General features: G+C 34.2%; 1 protein-coding gene across 1 annotated transcript in view; it reads right to left on the bottom strand.

Annotated features, from left to right (window-relative positions):
- Positions 1-15,693: 15,693 nt before the first annotated feature.
- The window catches only part of LOC111415966 (knirps-related protein-like), a 32,492-nt gene continuing 21,368 nt past the window's right edge, over positions 15,694-26,817 (bottom strand). The window contains exons 2-3 of the mRNA XM_023047875.2: positions 24,919-24,996; positions 15,694-17,690 (exon numbers count right to left, since the gene is read on the bottom strand). Of these exons, the coding sequence (XP_022903643.1) occupies positions 16,764-17,690; positions 24,919-24,996 (1,005 nt within the window). The 3' untranslated portion in view covers positions 15,694-16,763. The remainder of the gene's footprint in view (positions 17,691-24,918; positions 24,997-26,817) is intronic.

Here is a 26,817-nt window from a genome sequence, read left to right as displayed (position 1 = left end):
ATCGCGACGGTAGCGCGGTTTTACGGGAACATTTAATTATTAATAATTACCTTTGCGTGTTCTCGATCTGTTTACTTCAAACATCTCGTTAATCCTATTTACTTACAAGGTAATTTTAAAGTAAAATATACTACATCGAGACATAGTACACAAATATTAGATTCAGTTTGTTAAATAAATCGATTTACACAATTTCCAATGTGGTTTGCTTTGGAGTGTAAATCTGTTGAAAGGTCTAGTTATAATTCAAAGATGTGACCACCCACAATAACCGAACAAACTCATATATCCCGAAAACTAATACACCCAGTTCAAGATAGTAATTTATTTATATGCGAATCGATGCGGTATCGATCGTTCATATATAGCGAAAGAACAATATTTGCAGGAAGACGCCCACCGCGCGGCCAAGAAGAACGCCCTTGGAGGCACATTCACGTCCCTCCAAATTAAATTACTGTATCGATAACGTCATCCGGGCAGACCTACAGCGATTAATTGACGGTTTCTCGTTCTCTTATACGAAAGGAAAAATTAAAGGGGATTCGAATTCAAGATTAATTTAATTCATAACATACAGAAACGAAAATCGTAAATTATGTAAATAAATTGTATCAGCAAAAGTACTTATCATGTAGAAACAGTTTACACATACATTTTCAAATTCTCGAAAGAAATATGTTGTGATATTCTCATTAAATATTAATTCTCTTGAAATATTTTACCTTAGTTCCTTGTATAACCGTATTAAATTTTTTTGTGATGTCTTACATAGCCTATTTTTGACGACATGATACGTATTTATAATTCGAAAGATTTTAAATTCATGTCTCACATTAATATATAGCATTCCGTAACGATAATATATATTATATAAGTTATTAGAATTTAAATAGCTCAATAAGAAAAATAGAAAATTATTACATTCTTCGATTTAGTTCATTTATAATTAACTTACATTTATAAGCTATTCGTAATTTATTATAAAGAACAATTTATTTGATAGTCACGATTTAAAGTAATGCTTAACTCAACTTTATGTAAATACAAATTTTTGAAATGTAAGAATATTAAAGTAAATAGTACCAGAACGCTTAAAATAAAATATTATAGTTATATGTTCCAGAGATAACATACTCAAGCTAGCGGCGTTGGCAATAATAACATGATATTTATTTGTGATACAAGATGCGACTATGACATAAGTAGAATCTATAAAGCAGTATATTATCATCAATTTGGACCGATTTAGATCTTATTTTTCCACGACTTTACTTGTACAGTTTCAGAATAAGTCCTGTTTGTACTAGTTTCACGCTAAGATCAATAGTTACTAGAGATATATTTTGTATTATTTATTCGTCCTCTATTATTCAATTTTCGTATTTCTGTAGTTTTAAGATCGCACATCACCTGTATTAACCTTTCTTGATGCTGTATCTTTTTGTGATCTTAATTAATTTAGCTATATCACAAAAATAATTCTTTTGACACAGTTGATCTTAAAATTCTGTTTGTATTCCTGGGTTCCCTAGGTATAAGTGCCAATGCATTGGTTTTAAAATTAAAATTTGTGCACACTCCAGTATTGAATTGACTTTAACTATGCAACACCATGATGTTTTAAAAATGCACATGTTAGTGCCATCAATAACATGAATTAGAATTTGCATTTCAATAAGTGCTATGTAATTAAGATGTGTATCAAGTGCGAAACTCCATGTCCATGCTCACAGAACTACTCTACAAGTCTCGCATACTGGACGGAATTGATGGAGAATTAACACGCCGAGAATATGAAAAAAGCGAATATGGAAATTTGACAAAGTCTGGAATTTTCCAATACATGGAATTTCATAATTACTAATAGATAAATCTTCCTTGGACATCTAGTATATGTTAGAGTTCTGTCATTAGCGAATATTGGAACTGACTTGGATTAGTATTATGTAAGTATCGTCTTTTCATACCTTAGATAATAAAAAACCCATCAGTACATATCCCAAAATTCAATATAGAATCGTTGAGCATGTATCTACAGGAGATTTATATTGGCGAAGAATTTATAAAAAAGATGGAGATTCATAAAAAATTAACCACGGTATTAAACAAAATACTTGTAGCTCACTAGTATTACCAAAATCATAACAGAAAAAATCTGCATCAATATAATCACTGGAAAGGATCAAAAAGGCTTCCGAGACACTCAGATCACTCGTACTGTAGTGACCGGTCTATGTGATCATACGAGAAGCAGTACAATAATGCGATCCCTCATATTGACATGATCTGCCCATTCTCGTCACCGGAAAGTTTGGCCATAAATAGACCATGCTACAAAAACCAAACACCAACCAATCATTTAAACATCTAAAATCATTTAAACATCTAAAAGATGGTATGAAAGTCGCAGGCGGACTAAAAGTAGAAAAAACAGGACATCGTCCTATTAGAAGACAAAGAAGAAGAAAAGTCTGAGTGATCGTATGTGTTTGGTTGCAATTTATTTTAATTCATTTCAGTGTTTTTTGTTGGGGGATTGAATATAGGTCATTAGTATCTCATGGTGAATCGCGTAGGTTACCTTTCGAGATGAATGTGAGTAGTGAGATTGGTAAATACATATTTTTTAACTTTAAAATAAATTCTAAGCAATCGCTGTCACTGAACCACTTCTTTTTATGCTTTTTAGCTCGTTTTGCCTTCGTGGGATTGTTGCCTTTTTCTCTCTGTGACCTCTTTATTGTTTGTTTATCTTGGGTGTAGAATATCGCCAGTCAAGTCTAATATTTGTCATAAGATAACGACAGCCTACAAACAGCTGATTTACGGTAAATGCTACCATTTCATACCAGCTACTTAGGATTATCAAAATCAAAGAACTGACCCTTAGTGGATGATAGTAATCTTGTACTTCAGTGTAGTAAATGTTTTGAGAAAATTATTTCAGACATTTCAACGTGGCATTAATTCGGTTTGGAGTCGAATTAATTGAGGTCGATACAGTTGAAATTTGGCAAATTTCTGAATCTGGCCCTGGTTCCTTTTGACTTTCTATATAGTATAGTGTATAATAATCAGTCAAAGCTGCACCACACATTTCAATATTTTTCACCAGAACTAATTCTTCTTGGAACGTCTCTAAATCATACAAATCCGAAGAACAGATTTTCCTAGCCTTTATAATGTCTGAATTGATATATACTTAAGAAAAAACTCTTTGCTTCCGATAATATTTATTTAATTTAAATGACAGGACTAGTTTCGAACTATGTTTTAACGTGTTCTGTACTTGTGTTGTTTATTATGATGTAAGTTTTTATACTCTAATCTTTGTACTTTAGTTTTATTATTACTTATGTATTTTAATATGTTTTGTATTGCTTTTATAGAAGACAGCTGATGATGAACATAGTTCGAAACTAGTCCTGTCATTTAAATTAAATAAATATTACCGAAGCAAAGAGTTTTTCTTAATTATATATCAATTCTTATATTCCACTTCCGAAACATGGACCTACACAAATTTATAATATCTGTTAAGATTAATTGATCCAGTATTTTTTGATGTTGATAGTGCACATGGTGTGTTCTATACAGGAGACAAAAATGTTGTATTTTTACCGAATTCAAACTGTTGCATTACGTGGATAAGGGTTAGAGTTGCAGAGGACGGTGAGGACATTTGTTCACTTTTACTGAACCTTTTCTTGTCTGTGTTTCTTACTTGTCTGTGTTAGTGGTTTTCCTGGTTCTAATGTTATTTTATAATTTTTTTTCCATGAGTCCTTTACAGTTTACAGTTATACAACACTTAATAATATTGGGTTAAAAATATGGTGCTAGTTGTACAGTTTTGCTGTGCAACTAGCAATGTACTCCGTACACTTTTATATTCCACTTTCTGCACATATAGTCACTATTCTACTTGTAAAACGTCTCAATATCCAATCTCTTGTATGTTTTTGTTCTTCAGTTTCTGAAATTAAACCGTTGTCAACATACAACACGATTATGCCACGTATAATCTACATAATACTCTTTTCCACCTACATAATACAAAAACGTCGTCGAATGCACGAACTGTTTCGTATCGTGCAACAAGGATAACAATTCGCTTTAATGATTCCTGGTATCAAGTGACAGTAAAGTCCAGACTTCTATATTACTTTTGATGTGGAGTTCATTGAGTTCATTGAGGTTCATCGAAATATAATTCTTTTTAATATGAATGAGTATTCTGACGAAAGAAAAGATTTTTTGACAAAAGATGATTTGCATAGGACGACTGTTGGAAACATTTTCGCGCGGGTTTCTATTAATCAAAATATTTCACCGAAAAAGGTCTTTCGACTAGGTATTTGTTCAGTAAGTTCAAAAGTACCGAGTAGGTATTAAAATATGGCACGTTTATCTGAATGACTGCGATAAGTGGTTAAGGATCAGATCAAGGTTGCTTGCATAAATTATCTAGATAATGATGGACAGTTAATTGCGACTGATAACAAAAATGTTTGATCAGTTAATGGGCCAAAGCGTATGCCAAGACGTATGCCTAGAGCCATGAAACTAAATGTTGTTGTGTTATGGTGACCCAATGATATCTGTAAGTATTTGGCGATGACTTAGAGGGGTCGCTGTAATATTAGTGGGCAGTCCGTGATTTGGAGAACAAGATGACTGCTTGTCCTGATCTGGTTCCTGCTTTTTTCTGATGAATTGTTTTCCGATATTTTCTTATCCGCTGTCGGTGAATTATAATTTATCTATTACTAATTGTAAATTTCCAGAAAGATGCTTGCCATACATAGCCCAGAATTCAAGGGTGGTGACTCTAATAATGTCTCCAATTAAAAATGGATTTTGATAGCTCGTGTAAAGTTACATCTCTCTATCACAGCATGTGGAGAAGCGGTCACCCGTGACGTTATGTAAGAAAGGTTGATACAGTTTACACTGATATGTGTAGTTTTAGTACGGCTTTGTCATGGCATATTGCTGGACAAACATAAATAATGCAGAGGTTTCAGCCAAAACTTACTAGCTGTTATGAAGTGCTACGTGGAGAAGCGGCAGTTCTTCTTGTGGGAGTTCTTCAGAAGTCCAATCTGAGATACTTGTTATCTTTGGACTATGAGTTTTTGTTGATGACATAAAATTATTTGAATGTATTGACTCGGTTTTTGGTTATAAGAATCTACAGATCAATGTTGATGTGTTTTGAGGCGGTCGTAAAAACCACTTTGTTAATATAGCCAAATAATGTAAATTATAGTCGAGTGTAATTTTAACCAGCGATAGTTTAGATAAACGCTAGTTTCCTAGGATAATAGGATTTGATAAAGACAAATGTTTGTTATTCTGCCAGACAGGTACTATTTGATTAGGAAAGTTAGTTTCGGAGAATTTCTTGTTTAAAATTTATCTAGAATCTGAAATTTAACCTAGATAATTTTTTCCTAACTTAATTTGATCTCTTAGATTAAGTTTGTATAAATCACGTCCTTATTCTTATTTTCAAATAAATTATTTTAGAGTACTAAAAAAGCTGTTCTTTTTTTAATAAAATTGTACGAGTGATCATCTGAAAATTTCAAATCATCGTTTTTAAACGATTTTTTTTAATAAACTGGGTGTAGCCGCACATGCGATGTAATAATACACTGTACGATCGAGTATTAATTCGATCGAAGATTTATTTCGCCGATTCAACGCCCAAGTTGTCCGTTGGACCGCCATAAATAAGATTTCCTGCTGTACAAGCCTGTTTAATATCAATTTCGCAACCGGATCGCTTATGATTCCGTTGAAAACGCATCTCTTTAAAATAATTAAAGCTATGGAATTAACGTTGATTGAACATTGTGTTGCAGATAAACAGGCGTTTGTGCGTCTACGAAATGAGAGAAAGTGAGCGTACGGATTAAAACGCAGGTGGTATTAGCAATGTAAATTAATGCGCGGGCTGTTATTTTACTTCCTGATCTTGGCGTGAGTTTCTTTAGTGGTGGTATTCTACCACCTATCGGTTAATATCAATTAGTAAACGATAAAATAAAATGCAATACGATTAACATCTTGTAAATTAACGCGATCATTGCAGTGTGGTGTAAATTTATTGTGACGTAGATGTTGTTACAAGGAAAACCTTTTAGAAATTTGTAATTTAGGTTTTTGAAGTTCTTTTATTCAAACCTTTTTTCAACTGCGATAATTAAATCTTAGCTTTATGTTGATTTACTTTAACCAAATAACTTAATCTATTTTTTTTTGAAAGTTAAATGAATAAATTCATTGCTCATTAATAACTATCAAGTTGGTAACGTTCAAAGTTAATTTAACCATTAAGAATTTGTCACGTACTCTTAATGGTTTCTTCTAGGGTCACTGGGTGTTACATTTCAAAATCGGTGTTACGCCAATTACATACGATATTAAAACATCAATTAACGTGTGTTGGTCGAGCTATTGGCCTACATTATTAATTGTCAAAATAGCATCGGACCAATTATGGGTCATTATTTGACGCAAGCCACTTTTTTTCTCATTGCTCAACGACCGGATTAATAAAGTGAACTCGGTAAAACTCAAAGTCTAAGTAAAAATTTTCCAACTATTAATCTTTTTTTTTTAATTCCTCACCTTACAGATCAACAACTGTAACTATTAATTACGCACATGGTTTAATCTTGAACAATTAAATCACTTTATTTTTTATCTGTTGTAAAAAGGTCGTTAAAATTTAATTTTTAGTAATTAAGGGCAAATTAAACATATAAATAAATTGAAACTATGTTTTCAAGAATTCAATAAGTATTGAGATAGTTAATTAAGATTGCATTTATTTATAGAAATCAAAGCAATTAGTGAAATAAGACCACAATACACTACAGAAATTTTGATATGTATAAACACTATTACTGTAAAATGGGGTGAAATTGTGCCTCCTATGGTGAGAATGTGCCACACGGTTTTTTAATGTTCCAAAGTAACATTACTTTCTGACATTCTTCATTACTATCTGACAATATCATGTCCGAGGCGCTAAAATCAAAGATATGTAAAAAAACCGTGTGGCACATTTTACGGTATAGTCTTAATAAAATTGTTTTATAAGAATAAACAGACGTTTTGTTACATGCCATATTTTAACATCTAGATCATGAAAAATCAGGACATAATGGCAAAAACCATAATGGAATATAATTAAAAAGAATAAGTTAATCTTCTTTGATGCTCGAATAACACTTGGTAGCGTTAAGATACTGTAACCACATTTTTTGGACCTAGTGCTGTTTTGAGCTCTACAGTTCCAGATATTAGAGGAAGTATTGAAACTTAGGGAAACTTCCCTGTTGACCATTCTTAGACACATAATCCAGTTATGTTCGTGACATATCAGCAAATCACTAACCACTTTTATGTCATTACATCTTCTTAGAAATTCATCGCATGACCAATTGGTGTTATATAACGAACACAAGAAAGCTTCCGACTATTCTGTGGGATGGTACCGAAATTGATACACTGACATGTGTAGCCTCATGTCAAGCGATCTCAGCTTATTTTAAAGCAGTGAAACACTAAATACCTAATTAAGAGAGATATCGTGCCAACAAACGAATGCTTTATCTAATGTTTTTTTTCATATATCGTTGAGGTTAAACTTTAGCTACTCAATTCTGGTAGATTCAATTTCTGAACGACTGATAATTGTTCGATATAAGTCCTTAAATGTTGTTCTTGTCATCTTCAGATAAGAATTAAAAGTTACAATCGGAAGTTCTTCATAAGTAGGAGTAGATCACTTTGCAGAAAATATACTAGCATAGGAAATTGATAACCGCTTTTCATTCCGATATCAAAACATTGCTATTACCTGTGTGATGTAGGATCTCGCTCATCTATGAAAACATTTCCTTTTTTCTAGTCACGTTGCTAATAACACAAGCTAATTCATTAGACAATAGTCACTTTTGTTGACGATCAAATTAAAGCAAAAGTTGCAATGTGCAAAAATGTTTTTTAATTTTGTTTTTAAATATAGTTGTTTTGCGATATTGCATACTTCGAAGAGAAAACTCACCTCTTGTATTTTTGTGTCTTACTTTTGTAGGTATGTGACGGTATTTGTTAGCAATACCCAAGCAAAGACATTTGCAAACACATTTTTGAACAATTTCCTCAGATTTATCAGTCTTTATCAACAATATCATCATAAAATCTATCTCATAATCATTGCCTTCTAGATCTTTCATAAGTTCCATTATTCTGAAGTTTTTCATAAGATAGACATCATCCGAAAGTGATATTGTTTGATAAAAGATCGCTGCTTCTCGTCGATTTACCTCTCGAGTTGCTAAACCATATTTGGATTAATTAGTATTTAATCCTTTGTAGTATTTAAAGCATCAAATTATCTCTCCATCGAAACCTGACGACCATAAAAGCCTTCGCAGAGAAATCAGTAAACACTTATCAGTATGTAAGTTCTTCATTAAGTATAATATTGGCGATATATGGCTACACTGCTAACTGTAGACCGTTGAATCTATATCTACTACAGCATTTAAACAGTCAGCGGCTAAATTATTAAAGTTCAAGATTGAAGAAATAAGGAAAGATAGCCACAACTCCTTGAAGTTGTAAACAGGATCAACAATAGTTAGAACTAAACACGAAGTTTATCTGAAGAAACTGCAAGAAACCCACAATATTAAAAAATATATTCGACATCGCACTGCGTAATCTTTCGATCAGTTTTTTTGCGGTAACAATTTACCCACCCTTTATTTTCTTTAGTATTAACATTTTGATCACTACTCTTCAGTCATGCCTGATTGAAATCATTGTTAATAGATTGTAAGCACTAATTTTGTATTTTAAAATAAAGACTTTTTGGTGGTTTTCAAAGAATGTATAAACCTTTGCGAGAAACACAGTCAATATGCCTAGTTAATGTACCATTGGATAACGTGGATGATAAACTGGACTTACTGATTTCTTTTCGGTATTTATTGGAAACTGATCTGCTGGTTGAGTGAACCACAAACATTTCTGAGACATTTCTAAGAGTTATTTTAGAAGAGTTTGACTACCCTGACTGTATGATGTGACTAACGCAACGTGATTGACCTTTGATATTCCCAAAGTAGACGTTGGCTTCTTAAAAATAAAAGACACATCCATACAACTCCAGGATATGTTTTGGCCTTCGTAATCCTGCACAGTTTTGTTATCGAACAGCAACGAAGTATTGCAACGATAGAATTTTGCTAACGTAAATATTGATATCATTGTGGCTTCGACTTACCCAAACCGATAAGACTGCACGAAAGTATTCATGGTTCATTGGAATATCAATTTGTTAAGGCAGATCTAGAACGGTATAAAATTCTGAACTACGTAGGCAGTCGCAATTGCAAAAGAGCTCTGAACAAAATAATAGGCCTGCATATGGATATGGGTTTGTTGGAACAAGTTGATGGAATATAACATATGGGTTTTGCAATACAAAGCAAATCCTTACTTTCGATACATGGTATCAACTTTCAATTTACAATAGATGTACGTCATGCAGCAGGAATAGATAGTATCCTGGCTAACTCACTGTCACGAATCAAACAACTATTATTGGAATACAATCTTCGCGGCACTGTCTCGAGCCCAACAAGATGTGATGAATTAGCTCGATTTCCTGAAATAGAATCGGTAAACTTACCAACGTATTAATTCTAGGGACTAAAGAGAGTTTGTACTTCGATATCTTCATTTCCAATACATCTTTTGTCATGAAAAAGCCTATTTAAAAAAAGGCTTCAGAGTGTCATTACAAAATTATATTCTATCGATGACGATGAACTTTTTGCGCGTTTTTTATAATATACGTATTCCAGATGGAGAAAATCTCTTTCACTAATCCCGGAGGCGCGGTAGTGGAACATAAAACTATATGCAGGGTCTGGAAAATGATTGAAAATTGCTTTATTTTAGGCAAAACAAGTAGGTATTGCGTCATTGGGCGCCTTTTTGTCCATTATTTTTTGCATCTGGTTGCAGATCTAGAAGCCTTTGGCCTATTCTTTTTATAGTTAAATCTGTAGGTAAATATCTATTATTCAAGTTATCTGGTTGGTTGTAATGAGTTTGTCTGGTGGAAAACGTCTATTGAAAATGTCTGGCGATTTTGTTTGATCGGATATTATATTTTCTTCTATCATCTTTACGAGACCTAATGAGATTTTAGACAGGTATTCAAAGTAAAATCTTTTCTACATCCTCGGCTACATTTTGGACCACTCCGAATTAGATAGAGAATTGAAAATCTTTCAGATGTTCAGATGAAATGTTTACTGTCACAAAACATATTCCATTTGAAATATTTTCCAGTAGTACGAGTTGGTTATTTACTGATGTTAATGCTTTCCTTTCACACCTGAATTTTTTCGAATGTCTCTTTTCCAGTTAGCTTCATTGGGCACTTTCCTTTTTCGCAATACTTTCTTCACTTCTACCTTCAGTTTCTGATTCACTATTATCCTTGTCTATAGTCGGATGAACCCGAATTATTTTCTCTTTATTCTTCAACTCCTTATTTTTTAACACACCTAATTTTTTTATAATCTTTTATCCAGCTAAAACATAACCTCTACAGCAGGTGGTATCGCCAGGGTTTTCAAGAGATGTCTTGTTCTTGATCCTAAAAAGCTTGTATTTTATTTGTGAAAAACGTGGGCCTAGTCCAAGATTTAAAAAAAGTGGAGCTATCTGCATTGCTACCGATCTATCAATTGTAGAACATATATTCAAGGGTTGAAGAGTGAATATTCACTCATTCTGTACATAGAAAAATAAAATTAAACGATGATATTTTAAAAAGAGAAATTAATATTATAAGCACACTCTATTTAATCCGGCATAATTAAAAACGTTTAGCTTCCGGCGATATTTTCTTTTTATTTCTAGTGGCGTCTGTTACAGATCGTGATAGTACACAATTGTATGACGGCTACTGTAATTCATCATTTCGATTTTTTAATGGAGTATCGTTTTGGGTGGTCCCGACTATTTAATTGGAATGAACCGAGTTGTTTGCACTTCATTAATCTCGTTCGTAGAAATAATAAAGAAAAGAAACCGATCGGTAATTTCGACCATTTTTAAACCGGTCACGACCCGTTCCCATCAACATCCTTAACTAGTACGACTTTATGAAGAAAGTACTCATCTCTCTCGACAAATTTGATTCGGGTTCGAAAGCCTTCGAATCGAATAGAAAGGCATAATATCCTCGTTGCAATTGAATTACGGCTAAGGTGCAAGATTGGCGACGGTAGCAAAAGTAAATTAGTATCCGAGAAACACGATTACTTAAAAAAATTGTTGTATCACGAACGATAAACTACAAAATAATATGATATATACTCAGGTGTAAAGAATTCTTCTGGAAAGTGTTGTACAAGAGAAATTTATTGCAAATGTGTGTATACAACAGATTATGTCAACTCACGCCTGTACAAGTGAAAATTTTCGAAACTACTCTGACAAAAAGGCCGATGTGCTTTGCTCCACAATAGAACGCAATCTGTATCAACATTACAGATGTGTGAATTGTAATGTTTACTTTGTTACATCATTTAAAAAGTCGACCCACATTGGTTATATAATAACATTTGAGATAACGAAATGATTTTACTTATTGAGAAACTTACCTTTTTGAACTTAGAATAAAATTAAACAGATGCTAAGAATATTTTTTTTTAATAAAAAATTTCATCATAATTCATAATATTACTTAAATGTGTAAAGTGGTGGATTTAATTTGGTGTATAAATCGATTCTTAATTCCAACAAATAAACCGATAGTAATATTTTAATTTTCCTTTTTTTTTTGTTAATAGGTAGAATGTCCAAGTAATTAAGGTATACTCAGAAATTATTATTTATTTTTATTTTCCTTAAAATTTGTTTATCAAATCTCAAGGTAATCATAGGTTGGGCTTTAATACGATCTTTTAGCTTTAATTTAGTGTATAAATTATTTCCGTATGGTATTAATAAGCAAACCTTGAGCGATTTATTTTTAATTCGCACTTTTTTTGCAGGATTGAAAATCTCTTTATCCTAAGAATATTGCCTGTATATTTATCCTTCAAATTTCTTCTTCAATAAATCTCAAGGTAAGTTTGTAAATATTATTTTTATTTGGTAAAATTATCAACTCTATTTGGGAAAGAAAATACATCGAAGAATGAAGAGACAATTCAGCCAGAAACAGATGGAGAACACAGAGGCGCTGAACAATCAATATGGAATGAGGAAGTTTTTCAAAGAATTTAAATCTAGAATTAAAAACTGTAGAGGCATAGATGACAGTATAATGAATCAAAAGGTTTCAATTCTGAATAGATGGGCACACTATACAAGAAAAGTGGAGAAAAGTTGGAAACGATACATCGTTTTCATATCGATATAAATTGATCAGATCGATATCGGATAAGGAACAAATGCCTCAAGAATGGCGATGTGGAATAATATGGCCACTACACAAAAAGGGCAACCTTTTCAATTGCGATAACTACAAAAAATAACTCTTCTGGCAGAAGCATACAAAATAATAGGCAATGCACTGTAGAACAGACTTCAGTCCTATGCTCAGGAAGTGGTCGGCGAGTGCCAGTGTGGATTCGCCCCCATGCCGCAACGATACAAAGAATATAAATTTGGGTGCCAAATCCTCGGAAGATCCATATGATGGTTACTGTATGGTACTACACACGAGAACATGGGGAACATATCACAGTCCGGGCAATGGTATCGTGTTTCGCGTCTAATTTGATTGTCACAACTATCGCGCATCATACTGCGCACCACACACTGTCTAGTGGGATTCTATTTCTTTTTAGTTGCTGGAAGATATTCAGGAAAATGCCGTCCGATATGTTTCTGAGGAAGAAGAACGTTGGAAGTCGATCCACCCTAGTTAGGGATGCAGAATTGTCATGCTCATTTTTGCATGGTTTCCCGAATTATATCCATCCTATATTCAGTGGCGGTGTCCCCTCTCCTTTTCGGTAAATTACAAATGAGTTCCATAACGCTAAATGGAAGAAAATCTTCTTGTACTACTTCTTGCGCTGTTTTTTTGAAATTGGAACGAGTGACTTTGAGCTTAAACCAAACGGAACGTAAAATTTAGATTTACCCAGCCGCTGAACATATTCTGTGTGAATGCGTTGCCAGACGCCGCCTAAGACATAAAATTTTCGGAAAGGTTCGCCTGACACATACTGACATAAAGAAACAAGACCTTGGAGCAATACTAAGGTTCATCAAAGACTTAGATTTGCCTTAAACCTTTGGAGGGCTTAAGTTACAATAGATCTTATAGGTCGCTGTGGCGAGAGAGGCCGCTCCCCGCAGCCCGACAGCAATAATAATAATAACTCAGATAAGCGCCAAAAATAAAATAAAATTTGTCCGTACGTTTTTAATGCTATGATAGAATTTGGGATACTAGAGAATCTCGCACGTCTAACCCAAATGACAATAACAGACATGACATCATCTATTAGTATATAAACAGAAGTCTCCAAGAGCTACCAAACAATGCATGGCCTAAGTCATGTGAGACAGGGAGACTCACTGTTATGCATACTGTTTAATCTCGTACTGGAAAAGGCAACTCGAGAAATTGGAATAAGAAGGTACTATCTTTTATAAATCAAAACAACTGCTAAGAGACCCACCAAGTAACCCTTTGCTAACAATTCAGTTTGGGGAATACTTCTTCGAGCAACTTGATAGTTTTGTGTACCTTGGAAATCAGACGACGTATCAATATCGCAAACTGGTGTCTTCATGGTCTTCAGATACATTTGCACACGAGCTCTCACTCACGATATAAAGATAACTATATACGCTAATAGATAGGCGTATGATTCGGCATCAGGTCGATTCTCACATACTGAGCAGAGTGGTAGACATTAAGTTAAATGATGAAAAATGATGAACGAGCACTAGATGTATTTGAATGTATTGTCCTCAGAAAGATTTTCGGACCCGTAATCTAATAGGGCTATTGGCATAGATAATATAATTTGGAGTTATATTCGATTTACGAGGACTCCGATATAGTTAAAACCATGTAGATAGACTTGTGATAAGCGGGTTATATGTATCATATACCAGATTCGGAGGTCACCAAGATAGTCACGACAGGCAAATTGGAGGGAAGAAGAAATGGAAGCTGCCGTATGCGCGTTGGTTGGATGGTGTCGAGTATTACCTTAAGAGTCTGATGTTCTACTTAGTCATACCTTACAGTCCAGATGATGGGAGGTTGCTAGAGACAGGGCGAAATGGAACAAACTTTTGGAGAGCTTGCCAGGACCCATAATGGATAATCGAGCCGACTACCTCAACTAAACTAGGAAAAACTGCAGCATACAAATTACTAGGCAATATATTGTACAACAGACTTCAGTCCTCTGCTCAGTAAGTGGTCAAGTACCAGCACGGATTCGCCCCCGAAAAGTCGTCTATCGACAAAATTCCTTCATGGAAGCAAATTCTGGAAAAAACTTTGAACATAACATCTCCACGCACCATCTATTTGTTGACTTTAGAGTAGCGTACTACAGTGTCACTAGATTCGCCCTTCCTAAGGCGATGATAAAATTTGGGATAGCAGAGAAACTCGTACGTCTAACTCAAATGACAACAATAGACGTAACGTGATCTGTTAGGATACAAACAGTCTCGGAGAAACTTCCAAATAAAACAAGGCTTGAAACAGGGAGACTTATTATCATGTGTACTTTTTAATCTCGCATTTGAAAAGACAATCCGAGGAATTTTAATAAGAAGGGTCGGCACGATGTTTTATAAATAGAAACAATTGCTAGGATATGCCGATGATATTGATATTGTTGCAGTAAAAGAGACGTGGAGGAATGCTTCTTCGCTTTGGAACCAGCTGTAAACAGAGTAAGTCTGATTGTTAACCAGCAGAAGGTAAGATACTGGCGAATACTACCTCGAACAAGTTGATGGTTTTGTATACTTTGGATCTCTCATGAACACTACCTACAAATGCAGGAATGAAATCAGACTATGCATCAATATCTAAAACAGATATCTTCATGGTTTTCAGACACACTCCTCACGAACTCTCCCCTGCATGACAAAGATAACAATATACAAGACGCTAGTGAGGCCGGTCCACACATACGGATAGAGATAGGCGTGGACATTGAGTCAAAACAATAATCTTTGCACGTAAGACCCTCAGAAAAAATTTTCGGAATAGTGATCAAACAGGACCAGTATCTTGGTGGTGGAAACCATGAAGGTAAGTCGCTTAAGATGGGCAGATCATGTACATATATCGTATACCAGATTCAGACGTCACCAAGAAAGTCACGACAGGTAATCCGGAAAGAAGAAGAAATGGAAACCGCCCCTGTGCATGTTGGATGGATGGTGGCGAAGATGTCCTTAAGACCCTGACGGTGTCCAGATGGTGAGAGGTTTGCTAGAGACTTTCAAGAATGGAAGAGACTTTTGAAGCAGGATCCACAATAGATTGTGGAGACGATGATGATGATGAAAATTTTCATCTATATCAACACTTACCTTTTAGTCAACTAAACTAGGAAAAATCCTGAAAAATTATTAAATAAAAAAAAACAATTTTATATATTTTAAAATAATAAATTTTGTTTATTTTTCTCTCTTTTCAATACACGTTGATTTGGATTTTTTGCATTTTTCTAATGTGACTTAATATCGACTGGCCTATTAGTCCCTCACAAGAGGAGCATCAAAACAAAAAAAAAACTCTAACAAAATACAATAATATTATTAATAATAAAAATAATAAAAATCATATTTTTATAATTATGTACAACGTCTCGTCAAAGTAAAAAGTTACCTATACACTTATTTAGCGGAACTCTTTCAATTATTGAGTACATTTATTGTTCATCAAGCGTAGTATACACCTTGTAAAGGATGATTAAACGAGCGGTTGTATACTCGATTTTTTAAGGCACGTTCATTCACACTTTTTTGACTCCGACAGAATCGAAAAAAAAAACGAAAACGCAGTACGGCGAAAAGAACTATTAATTAAAAAAAAGTACTAAATATAATAAATAGCGACCATATCCACAAAAAAACGAGAGCTATCTACAAAGTGTAAAAGGACTATTTAAATTATTTAATAAAAAATAGATGTTATTAGGAATTTCTTTGTAACTGGCCAACGAGTTCATTAAAACAGTAACAACAATGGAGCAGATCACCTATGAAACTAAATTTTTTATATTACAGGTTTGTACAAAACTTTAAACATAAACAAGGAATAGAAAAATAGACTAACGACGTAGAAAAATTATTAAATATTTTATAATAATAGGTTCTTTTTTTAATAAATCTGTTTTTGTTTTATCGTATGTTCAATAAAAGATATAATTATTTTATTATCTTTTTATTTAAGTTGGTATTAATTGAGATTCTTTTATTGAACATACTATAATATACGATATGTATACTGAGTACCTTTAGTTCATACTCTTATAATCGTAATGGTAACATTTTCATACAGTAAAAAGAATATTGTACTTAAAAAACCGTTTTATACACTTCATTATTATTTCATTTAGTTTGGGTTTCTGTTTTCTTAGGGGTACTCAGAAATTGAGAAGAAATGATTTATATTTCGAAAGGAAGAACACAGTGGTGGTTGATCCAGGTTAGTATCACACCTTAGTGGTCAAATCCAAAGGATTTAATCTAACTAATTTGATCCTTTTAATGGGTTTTTCAGAATCACAGTCACTTTCGTCGGCTTCACTTCCGGCTCCTCGTTCTGTACTATCCGAAGCCGATCTATCACTCGGTACTGGTGACGACCCTCGGTCACTGGCCGGTTTCATGCTTAAGTCGATAGGATCTTCTTGTACCGCTGGTATTGAAATGGGCGAAGTACGTTGAGATGATTTCATAATGGCTTCAAGTCCAAGCACTAATCTTTTATTCAAAGCGTCGGTATCGGCGTTATGGTTCGGTATTAATTTGTTGTTATTGTTAATATGAGGTTGTAGGAGACCTGGATAAACGGGAGGGTACCCGGAAGGAAATAATAATCCAGGAGGTGTTAATAAAGGATTATGAAGAAGTGTATGAAATAAAGGTGGAAACCTCCTTGCTTCGTTTACTTCAACAGAAGAATCCGAATTATGAGATTCCGGTGGACTAACAGACGGAGATGCTGCATGTTTATAATCATCTAAACCTAAGAGCATTAATTCCTCTTTCGTTTTAGGTAAGTGGAGGAACGAAGTATGGAAGGGTTGACCAGGAAGTAAACTGAGCGGTAAGGGTTGTCTTTGAGGAGGTGACATTCTATGTTCCGGTTTCATTCCAACACCCGTCATAGAACTACTTTCGTTGTGTTGAGCTTGTTGTTGCTGTTGCTGTTGTTGTTCTTGAAGTAAACAGTGAATTTTAAACCAATTTGATCTTCTACCATATCTCGAACCGCTTTTTGACATTCCCACAACCAAACATTTTTTTAATCTACATGCTTTGCATGCTGTTCTGTTCTTTTTGTTGATGACGCATGTTCCGTTATTTTTACATTCAGATATCGTACTTAAATTGTTGTAGGAGCGCCCAAAGAATGACTGCAACAAAGAAAAAGGAGGAATTAATACGTTTTTAAAGACTTTTAATTTTGTAATATAAAGCAATAAAAGAATTATCTTAGTGAATTGTCAGTTGGTTTCTAGACCATCAAGTACATAATGGTAATGTTACTAAGAGAGGAAAATTGCAGAACAATGTCGGTTACGTGGGCATAAAACTTTGTTTCGCAAAAAAAAACTGTTACAATGTCACTTCTTAGCACAGGCCAGTTAGAAAAAAGTGAAAAGGGCGGCATTGGAGCTCTGGTTAGTTGGGCATTTGGTGCAGTGGGTCGGAAGCAGTGACGTAACGTAAAGAGTCGGGTTCTTTCGCGCACTTAACACTTTTCCCTCGGTCTTCGCATCACCGCCCAACTGTGTAATCGCCGGCTAATTGCATGCAATTATATTCAAATGCGGCTCGCGTCCCCAGAAGTTATGCAAATCGGGCCCCGACGACACAATGCCCGAAGAACACACCGCGAACCGCTCCGAATGTGGGTACGCTTCTCGGTTTGAACGAGTAATTTATGTCCCGTTTTGTAACGTCTAACCTTTTATTTTAAGCCGTTAATTAATTTAATCGGGAACAAGATTTATGGCCTGTTAAGTAAAAAACGTTGTGGCCAATTATATTTCCCCTCTTCTGTCTCTCTCTAACCACGGGTATTTAACAATTACATGCTTTGTTAACCGCGTGGCCTATATTACCTTTTTTAGTAGCATATAAAAACCATACGGAATGCAACAAACATTATTAAATTATAACCCATTGTTAAAACCGCGAGAGAATCGTAACATTTTGCATTCCATCGATGATTAATTAAATTTATCCTGAACGCTTTGACGTCACACAACTAAACTCAGAATAAAACCAAAACCAAATTTATTCCAATCGCGCATCCTTATGAATACCGGCGATTATACACTGGTCATACACGTCATTAGGTGCGGAAAACGATCAATTTACATATATCCAATTCAAATAAACCGGAGCGATCGATGTAAAGGATCGGCATTTAATCGGAACTGACGTGCTTCAATGCAACCAAATCAACTTCGATTAATAAACAACGCTTTTTTAAGGTTTACTAGCCGACAAAATGAATTCGTCATGCTTAGTTGCCAAAGAAAAATGGTCTTTACTCGCTCTAGATCCGAAAGCTTTATTAAAAACTTATTTATGTTCAATCATATATCGTATTATAGTATTTATTCTATAAATTAATTAATTGAACAACTGTTTAAGTTATAGTAATTCAAATTTTCAGTGTCTGAAAATTACGTCTTTTAGATGTCATTTAGATATGCATTTCTTCAATCTGCTGTTGAGGTTTCAAATTGATCGTTCCATCATCTCAGCTGAAATACCAGTACTAATTGGGTGATTTTGTGGACAGGAAATGTTATGGAATCCTGTTGAGATAATATAGATACTCAACAATCCTCTTACAGTTACTACTGATTCACCACTACTGTCTTGAACTGTGCGATATCCATCATCCTATTGAAACCATATTTTGTGAAATTGTGGTCAATGGTTTCATGTAGGTGCAACAAAAATATGACAACATCTCAACATACCGTTACGAAATGATAGTCACTAAACTACTCTTCATTACCCTGGTAATTGTTCACGTAGCCTGTAAGATAAAAATGCTCATCCACAACTTGTCTAGCAACTCATTGACATCATTTATATTGCTGACAAAATTGCTGAAGCTCTTATTGCATATTCTGTTGCTTGTTTATGGAAAAAATTTTAAATCAAAGTAGAGCAATAAGCTAACACTGTTAAGAAGCATCATATTGAACACCTGCTTATTTCTATGATTCGTTGTTAGGTTTTCTAGCTTCCTTCCTTGACATGCTACGTTTTTTTAGCGTCAACTTACTTCTAAATGAAACACAACCAGAAGGAAGGACACCTTTACACGTTAAGGACAGGAATAACTGAAAGGAAAAATTAGCAGCGCCGGGACTCGAACCCAGGTCTCCCGTTTGCCGGACGGTTGCACTGACCTCTATGCTACGCCACAAGGTGTAGGGAAATTAACAGACAAGGATTCCTTTCAACCTGTACATTTCTGGACCGCATTAATGTCATTCACATGCACAATTAAAGGACCAACGTCACAAGATTTTAATTCCGGAAAAGCCGGTGAAGCCAAATTATTTAAACAATAAGTGGAATTAATATAAACGTGTATGTAACATATAAATGAAACACAACCAGAAGGAAGGACACCTTTACACGTTAAGGACAGGAATAACTGAAAGGAAAAATTAGCAGCGCCGGGACTCGAACCCAGGTCTCCCGTTTGCCGGACGGTTGCACTGACCTCTATGCTACGCCACAAGGTGTAGGGAAATTAACAGACAAGGATTCCTTTCAACCTGTACATTTCTGGACCGCATTAATGTCATTCACATGCACAATTAAAGGACCAACGTCACAAGATTTTAATTCCGGAAAAGCCGGTGAAGCCAAATTATTTAAACAATAAGTGGAATTAATATAAACGTGTATGTAACATATAAATGAAACACAACCAGAAGGAAGGACACCTTTACACGTTAAGGACAGGAATAACTGAAAGGAAAAATTAGCAATTCCTGTCCTTAACGTGTAAAGGTGTCCTTCCTTCTGGTTGTGTTTCATTTATATGTTACATACACGTTTATATTAATTCCACTTATTGTTCAACTTACTTCATTTGTTCATGTTAAAAATGTGCGGTTGATATTTTGTAGCCAAATGTTACAAACATTCCACGCAGCATTTCTTCTTTAAAATTTAGATGTGGTAAAATTATCAAATCATAATAACTTGAAAGATACTGCTTAACATCATTTGTCCACTGCAATTTTTGAGTATATTCTGCAGAACTTTAGCTACATTATGTTTCAGTTACAAAAGGTTTATTTGCGTTCCTCATTTTTTACCTCTTTTCCATTATAACAAAAATCCTTACTGTAGGGTGCAAAATCAATTAAATACTTGGCTGTTTTCGTATGACCGTCACTATTATAACTTTCATATTTCACATCGTATTCTGTTTTTATCTTTGAAATATTTTATGAATTATCAAGTTATCGTCATCAAGTTTTGTTTCGAAATACAAAGAAATTGTGCTCAACGATTCATTATCATAAGAAGAACATAAGCAAAGCAATATGATTGAAAAATGAGTTCTAATTCGATCCCCTACAATATTGCTCTCATCTACATTTACTCTAAAATGTAAAAGAATAGAATTGTTAAAGATGAAAGGTTCCCAAATTTTGCAACATTTTGGCAAGAAACGAAAATTCATCTTTCCTCCCTAATAAAGCAATATTCTTTTAATATTTAGGGAATGTTCTATGTATTTAGCAACACTAGCGGAGTGGTATCATCAGTAGAAATTGTGTCAAGTCACACTCAGTTCTAATATGCGAAAGTTAATCAATTTTATGATTCATAAAAATTCTTACACCTTTGCGTTGGAGCATTCACTATTTTTGTAGCAATAATACACATATACCAGTATCTTTTTATATAATATCAAGAATTTAAACAATCCTAGTTACAGCAATATTTATACGTTAATGCATTTTTCTTGATTACTAGTGCATTTTTGTTTAGACTGTTTTCTTAAATTACTGCAACTTGAATTTATCATGTACACTTGTATAAAAGCTATGGCCCATATTCTTGTAATATTCTTGTTAAAAAGAAACATCTATCTATACTAAATTATATGTCAAAAGTAGATTGAGTGATAGAGTGCCGCATCAAAGAGCATAAAAGATTAAAACCACATAAATTAGAAAATTGGAATATTCGATGTACGCAAACAATATGATACCTCAATCTGTGGTTGATTATTGATTTAATATTACCAAATTACGTGGTTCTGGAGTGTAAATGTTCTTGATGAGCTTGGCGATTGTTTGAGAGCTGTTGTGGCTGTGCTGACACGGTTGAGTAAAATGCATACGCATTCAAGCATGTTTAATGTGTTGAGGTGATTTTTCCTAATGAATAGTTTTAAAATCAATTTCCTTAACTCATAACGTTGTTAGTATTCTAAGCATGACAGCACATTAAGTTTTTAGAGTAAGCATATGTATTGGGTTCAATTTTTGTATTATTTGGTCATGACGAAATATGAATGGTTTTTGATGAACGATTATGATCAAAATAGCGTTGATGAAATACAACACGAAGAGCATACAAGAGCAAAATCACCAAATACCAGTAAAACCAGCATTTCTGTCTTCTTAGAAATGCCTTGTATGATGCAGAGATTATAAGATTGCACTAACAAGAATATCAACAACGCTGCTTTACGCAACGGAATACAACGATAAATTTAGGATAGTAATAGCAGCGCAGAAAATAAGGAGAACTTATTTTTGTATACCTTCTAGTAATCTTAGATGTGGAATGCAAAATTTGGTAAATGTCAAAATATTTTACGATACATCACTACTCCAAGTTTGATAGAGATCATACTAAGTTTCTACAGAGTTCGAACAATGCAAGATATGTTTCATGCCTTTGTCGGTATTAGTACATTATTCTCTCGAAATATATATCACCAGTGTCGAGATACTGTAAGCCGTTAATGATTTGTGTCCAGATGAGATTAGAGTTTCTAAATCCGTAAGGACAACTACCATCGTAAAACAAGCTGAACTAAGCAATATTAAACTTTCCAAACTAAATTGTTAATGTAATAAGCGAAGTAAGAGTTTTACTATTTTTGTGTTGAGCTTTACCGGCACGTGGGGTGTATACTATTTGAGATATATCGGATATATTTGTTGGAATTTGCAAGGTACATTATTGTCTCTGTACATAATCCGTATTTTCACGTTCAATATCAATGCTAATAGAGTATGGCCATAAAATTTATAGTATGGAGAACCATTTTTTTTACAACTCCAACTTCCAAGGGTGGTCAGTCAGATTTACCTTTAGCCTCCAAGGTGAAATGATTACAAGTTTATAACAGTATTCAAAATGTAACTTGGTAGTCATAGGATAGAATTTTTTAAATTTTGATTTTTTTAGAATTTTCCTAATCAAAAGTTTGGCTACAAAAAAAGCAAGATGCTTACTACTTGAATAGCCAAAAAATGTAAATGCATCATAATCTCGATAAATTCACCAATAAGGAACAAGAGCCTGATACTTTATACGATCAATCTAGAAATTGTGTTAATACCATTATCATTTTTTCATTCATGGTTTCGTACTATTGATATTTTCAGAAATAGTGGCCGACGAGGTTTTGCTATATTCTTCGCAATACATTCTTTATAATACAATTAAAGTTCAAAAGAACAGAATGAGCAAATTTTATTGGGAACATATCTGTAATCCCATTACTATTTTGTAGTAATGGTGATTGTAGAAAATTCATCCGTATGGAACGATTAATTCTAATATGCAACCAAGATGTCAAAAGTTTCGAAGGTATGCAAGAATAGTGCATGGTTAGGTGTTATCATTTATGCCAAATATTGTTGCTTGTGTTACCATATTTTGATAACATTTAAAATAGTTTTTGATTATAATTTCACTATAAATATAACTGGGGTACAATAGATGCCAGTGGCAAGAATTAAGGAAATTCAGAACAGAATTAGCGATACTCTGGCAGTGATTGGGTTGGGTTGTTTAAAAGACTATTTGTGTTGGCGTACTCGTGGAAAAGTTTTGTTATAGCTATTGAAAAAACTCTACGTTCATTCAAAAAATGTAAACAAAACTACGATAATGAATAGCTTATCTTAGAATAAGAGCACATTTGTGTTCTTATTCCTTGGTTGAAAAGGAGATGTCTGATTATTTTCATGTTGCGGATTATAATAAATAATTTGTAAAATGACTACTTGTTTTATAAAATGTCAAATAGGTATATATAAATGTTAATATAAAAGAAAACAACTTATAAAATAAAATATGAAGTAACAAAATGGATTTGAGTTTAAGAGAAAACACGCTTATGATCAAAGAACACCAGAGACTTAGTTTATTGAACTGTACAACTTGCGCTTAAAAATATCTTGAGGTTCATTGATGAGATGACATTATTAGCATTGTTTTATATTTTTGTGCTAAATAAAAGTTAAGAACATCATTAAAACTCAAATCCAGAAGGCGATACGAATGTGACACGTAAATAATAAATTGACTTCTTAATTAGACCTATTTGAAGACGATTTACTTAAAAGGTGCTAAAAAAAGTAAATTTTTTTAAGTGATATTATCGTAGACACGTATCGTGTGCGGCACGCGTGACGAGTGCCCCATTTGGAGACATACACATAGAATTACGTCATACGATTCGATTTCCGACCTGCTGTTGCATGAAAAGTCGGTCGGATTACGAGTTTTCAGACGATCCATTGTGTCCGAGCTTCGACGGCGACTAAAGCAGCGCTTCTTCGCGTCCGTTCCTTCGTCCGTTGTTGTTGTTACGTTGACGAGCCACATCGTTTCGAATTGCGTGCTCCGTTACGTAATGGGACGTGCCGTTCGATAAAGGAAAAGTAATCAAAATTTCACGGTACTCATTAATGGATTACCGTGGTTAGTTCGTTCGATAGATGATACGCTTTGCAATAAGAAAACAGGTTAATTGAAGTGTTTTGCATGTACCTACTCTTATAGAATGAATTGATCCGGTTTTCAAATCGGCAACTCTAAAAGAATCTCTCCTTTCTATTTTATAGATAGTTACTTAGATTTATAATCAAAATAAATCCTGCTGATTGTTAGGGTTTCTCCTCAATTAATCACGTTTATTGAATATTAAAGTCCTACTACAAAAGATTAAAACACTCTGAGTGATTCAAAAAGGGTTTTGTTGGGGTTAAGTAAAATGTTTTGTTCAAAATAATATATTTTCTAGTAAAAATAATGTTGATGTTAGTCAAGTGACATATACCGTTCTAATTTTTTTTCTTTAAACCGTATTTCAACGATTTAACGTCCGCTTTTCATTAAGTAAATTTACATCAGAATTTACTTAAGTCTCAAATGCATTAACATAACTTTTATTTTAATCGCTGTCCATTTGCAGTGTGCTCGAATAGAGGCCGATCCGAAGTTGCTATACACGTTGCGTTGTTGTCGGTCTTCGCGTCCCCGTTTAATTAATTAATTTTGGGAGCGGTCGGATTCGTTTAAAAGACGAAGAAGAAGTAGATGAGAAAAAAATCTTTTGCTTACCTTGCATCCTTCACATGTGAACGCCCCAAAGTGAAAACCAGCGGCCGGCTCTCCGCAAACTTTGCACTGTTGGTTCATCTGTAACGTAAAAGAAACAAAAACGTTACTTTCGACATGTTACGTTCACTAACTAGCGATGATATTTTTTGTATTGATGTATCGACTTTGCCTAATACTAAGTTACACAATAAAAAAAATAAAAATAAATTAATGGTATGTTTGTGCATCGTTTTTTTTTTCTATCTGAAATTATCTTTGAAAATTGGTTGAAATTGTGCTATATAAAAAGGTCGTCAATCAAATATTTACGACTGGTTGTCATCTAATGGTCTACAATTATGCCACTACTTAACTGGGTTTTAAGTATTTACAGTAAAATTGACGTTTTTACGAGTATTGAGTTTATAAATTAGATTGAATATTGATGGGTAATGTTCTTGTCATTACTGATGATGTGGTTATTTCCGAGAAAATCCTATTAAAATTTCCTTTAACGATTTAGGATTCCCAAGTTACTTAACTGTTCATTTTTTTTCAATGCTCACGGTTTTATTATAATAAAGAAAAACAATTTGGAATTTTAAAACAGCAAAGTAAATCTAAACAAACGGTGCCATAAAAACCAAACACCTACCGTAATTGCGAGCCGAGCATAATTGCAAGTAATTGTGCCGCAACCGCTATTACCAACAACGTTTTTCCCTCCTTACTGTACCTTTTGTGGACTCTCGTAATAAAACGTTAGATAATAGCTCTATTGCCACCGGCGGAGATCCCGTACATAAACATACGCACACTCCATCATTATTGGAAATTCGCAGCAGAACTAATTCGAATCTTTGCTCTTCAAAATGCTTAAGTATTCCTTTATTGTTTTGCATCCGGGGTAAAAAAGCCCGGTGCGATTCCCGTCGTGTATACCAAAGCAAATCTCCGTTACAAAAATGAATTAACCAAACGCAATGGGACACAAAGCTCCTCTTGGGACTGCGACGTGACTTGCAAGGTTCAACTCTTTGTGAACACTAACGGGCGTGATGATACGTGTTAAAGCAAACATCAAACTATGTAATGCGTCGTGAAATCGCGACACGAGATACACACCACATCATCTAACAGATGAGAAAGTAAAAAATGGAAGTGTGTGTTTGCAGCTGTTCTGCTTAGAAAAGAAAAAAAAGATTTATAACGGTTGATATGTTAAAAAAGTTAAAAAGGTTTAGTGGAAGAAATAGGTATTGTTGTTGAGTAATTGAAGACAACACATTATCGTTCGAAAATAGTACGGTGTCAACACAGAAAATGATAGGTTCTTAAGAATCCAGTGTAGCGGAACTCCACATGGTTGTTGCAATTGGAAAAATAGGTAGAAAGACGATATACAGGAAAATGTTGTAATCGACATTATCGGTTTGGAAATCAGTGGGCCACCAGATGCTTCGCCGTACTGCCACAGTCCGAATGATACATAAAACAGTCTCAAGGAAAGTGAAACCCATTGTTTGTTCTGGTGACCCAGCTGGTTGTTGCCGCCGCCGATGGACGTCGACGCAATTTCCATGCCGGACGCGTACTGGACGCGACCAACATAAACTCCGTCATTATCGCGTTTGCAACACGACGAAGCCGCCGCGTCGCCCGAAATTAACCTAGTGCAACCGCGCGTTATTTTGCAACGATGACCGAGTATCTTTGACCGATCGACGTTTAAGTCAATTGCTTACGGGTTAATTGATAAGGATAATTGGTAGGCGATTCGGGTAATCGGGTAGGCCTTGGACCAACTTAAAATTAACTTTATATGGAACGAATATCGAGGTTCAATTATACATATTTTTTTATACCTCGCCTATTCAATGTTAAAAAACGCAATTTATTTCAAACTCACGATTTTAATTG

The sequence above is a fragment of the Onthophagus taurus genome, chromosome 1 (genome assembly GCF_036711975.1).
Source record: "Onthophagus taurus isolate NC chromosome 1, IU_Otau_3.0, whole genome shotgun sequence".
Taxonomy (NCBI): domain Eukaryota; kingdom Metazoa; phylum Arthropoda; class Insecta; order Coleoptera; family Scarabaeidae; genus Onthophagus; species Onthophagus taurus.
Note: the sequence above shows the minus strand (reverse complement) of the source record. Positions and strands in the feature narration are given on the sequence as shown.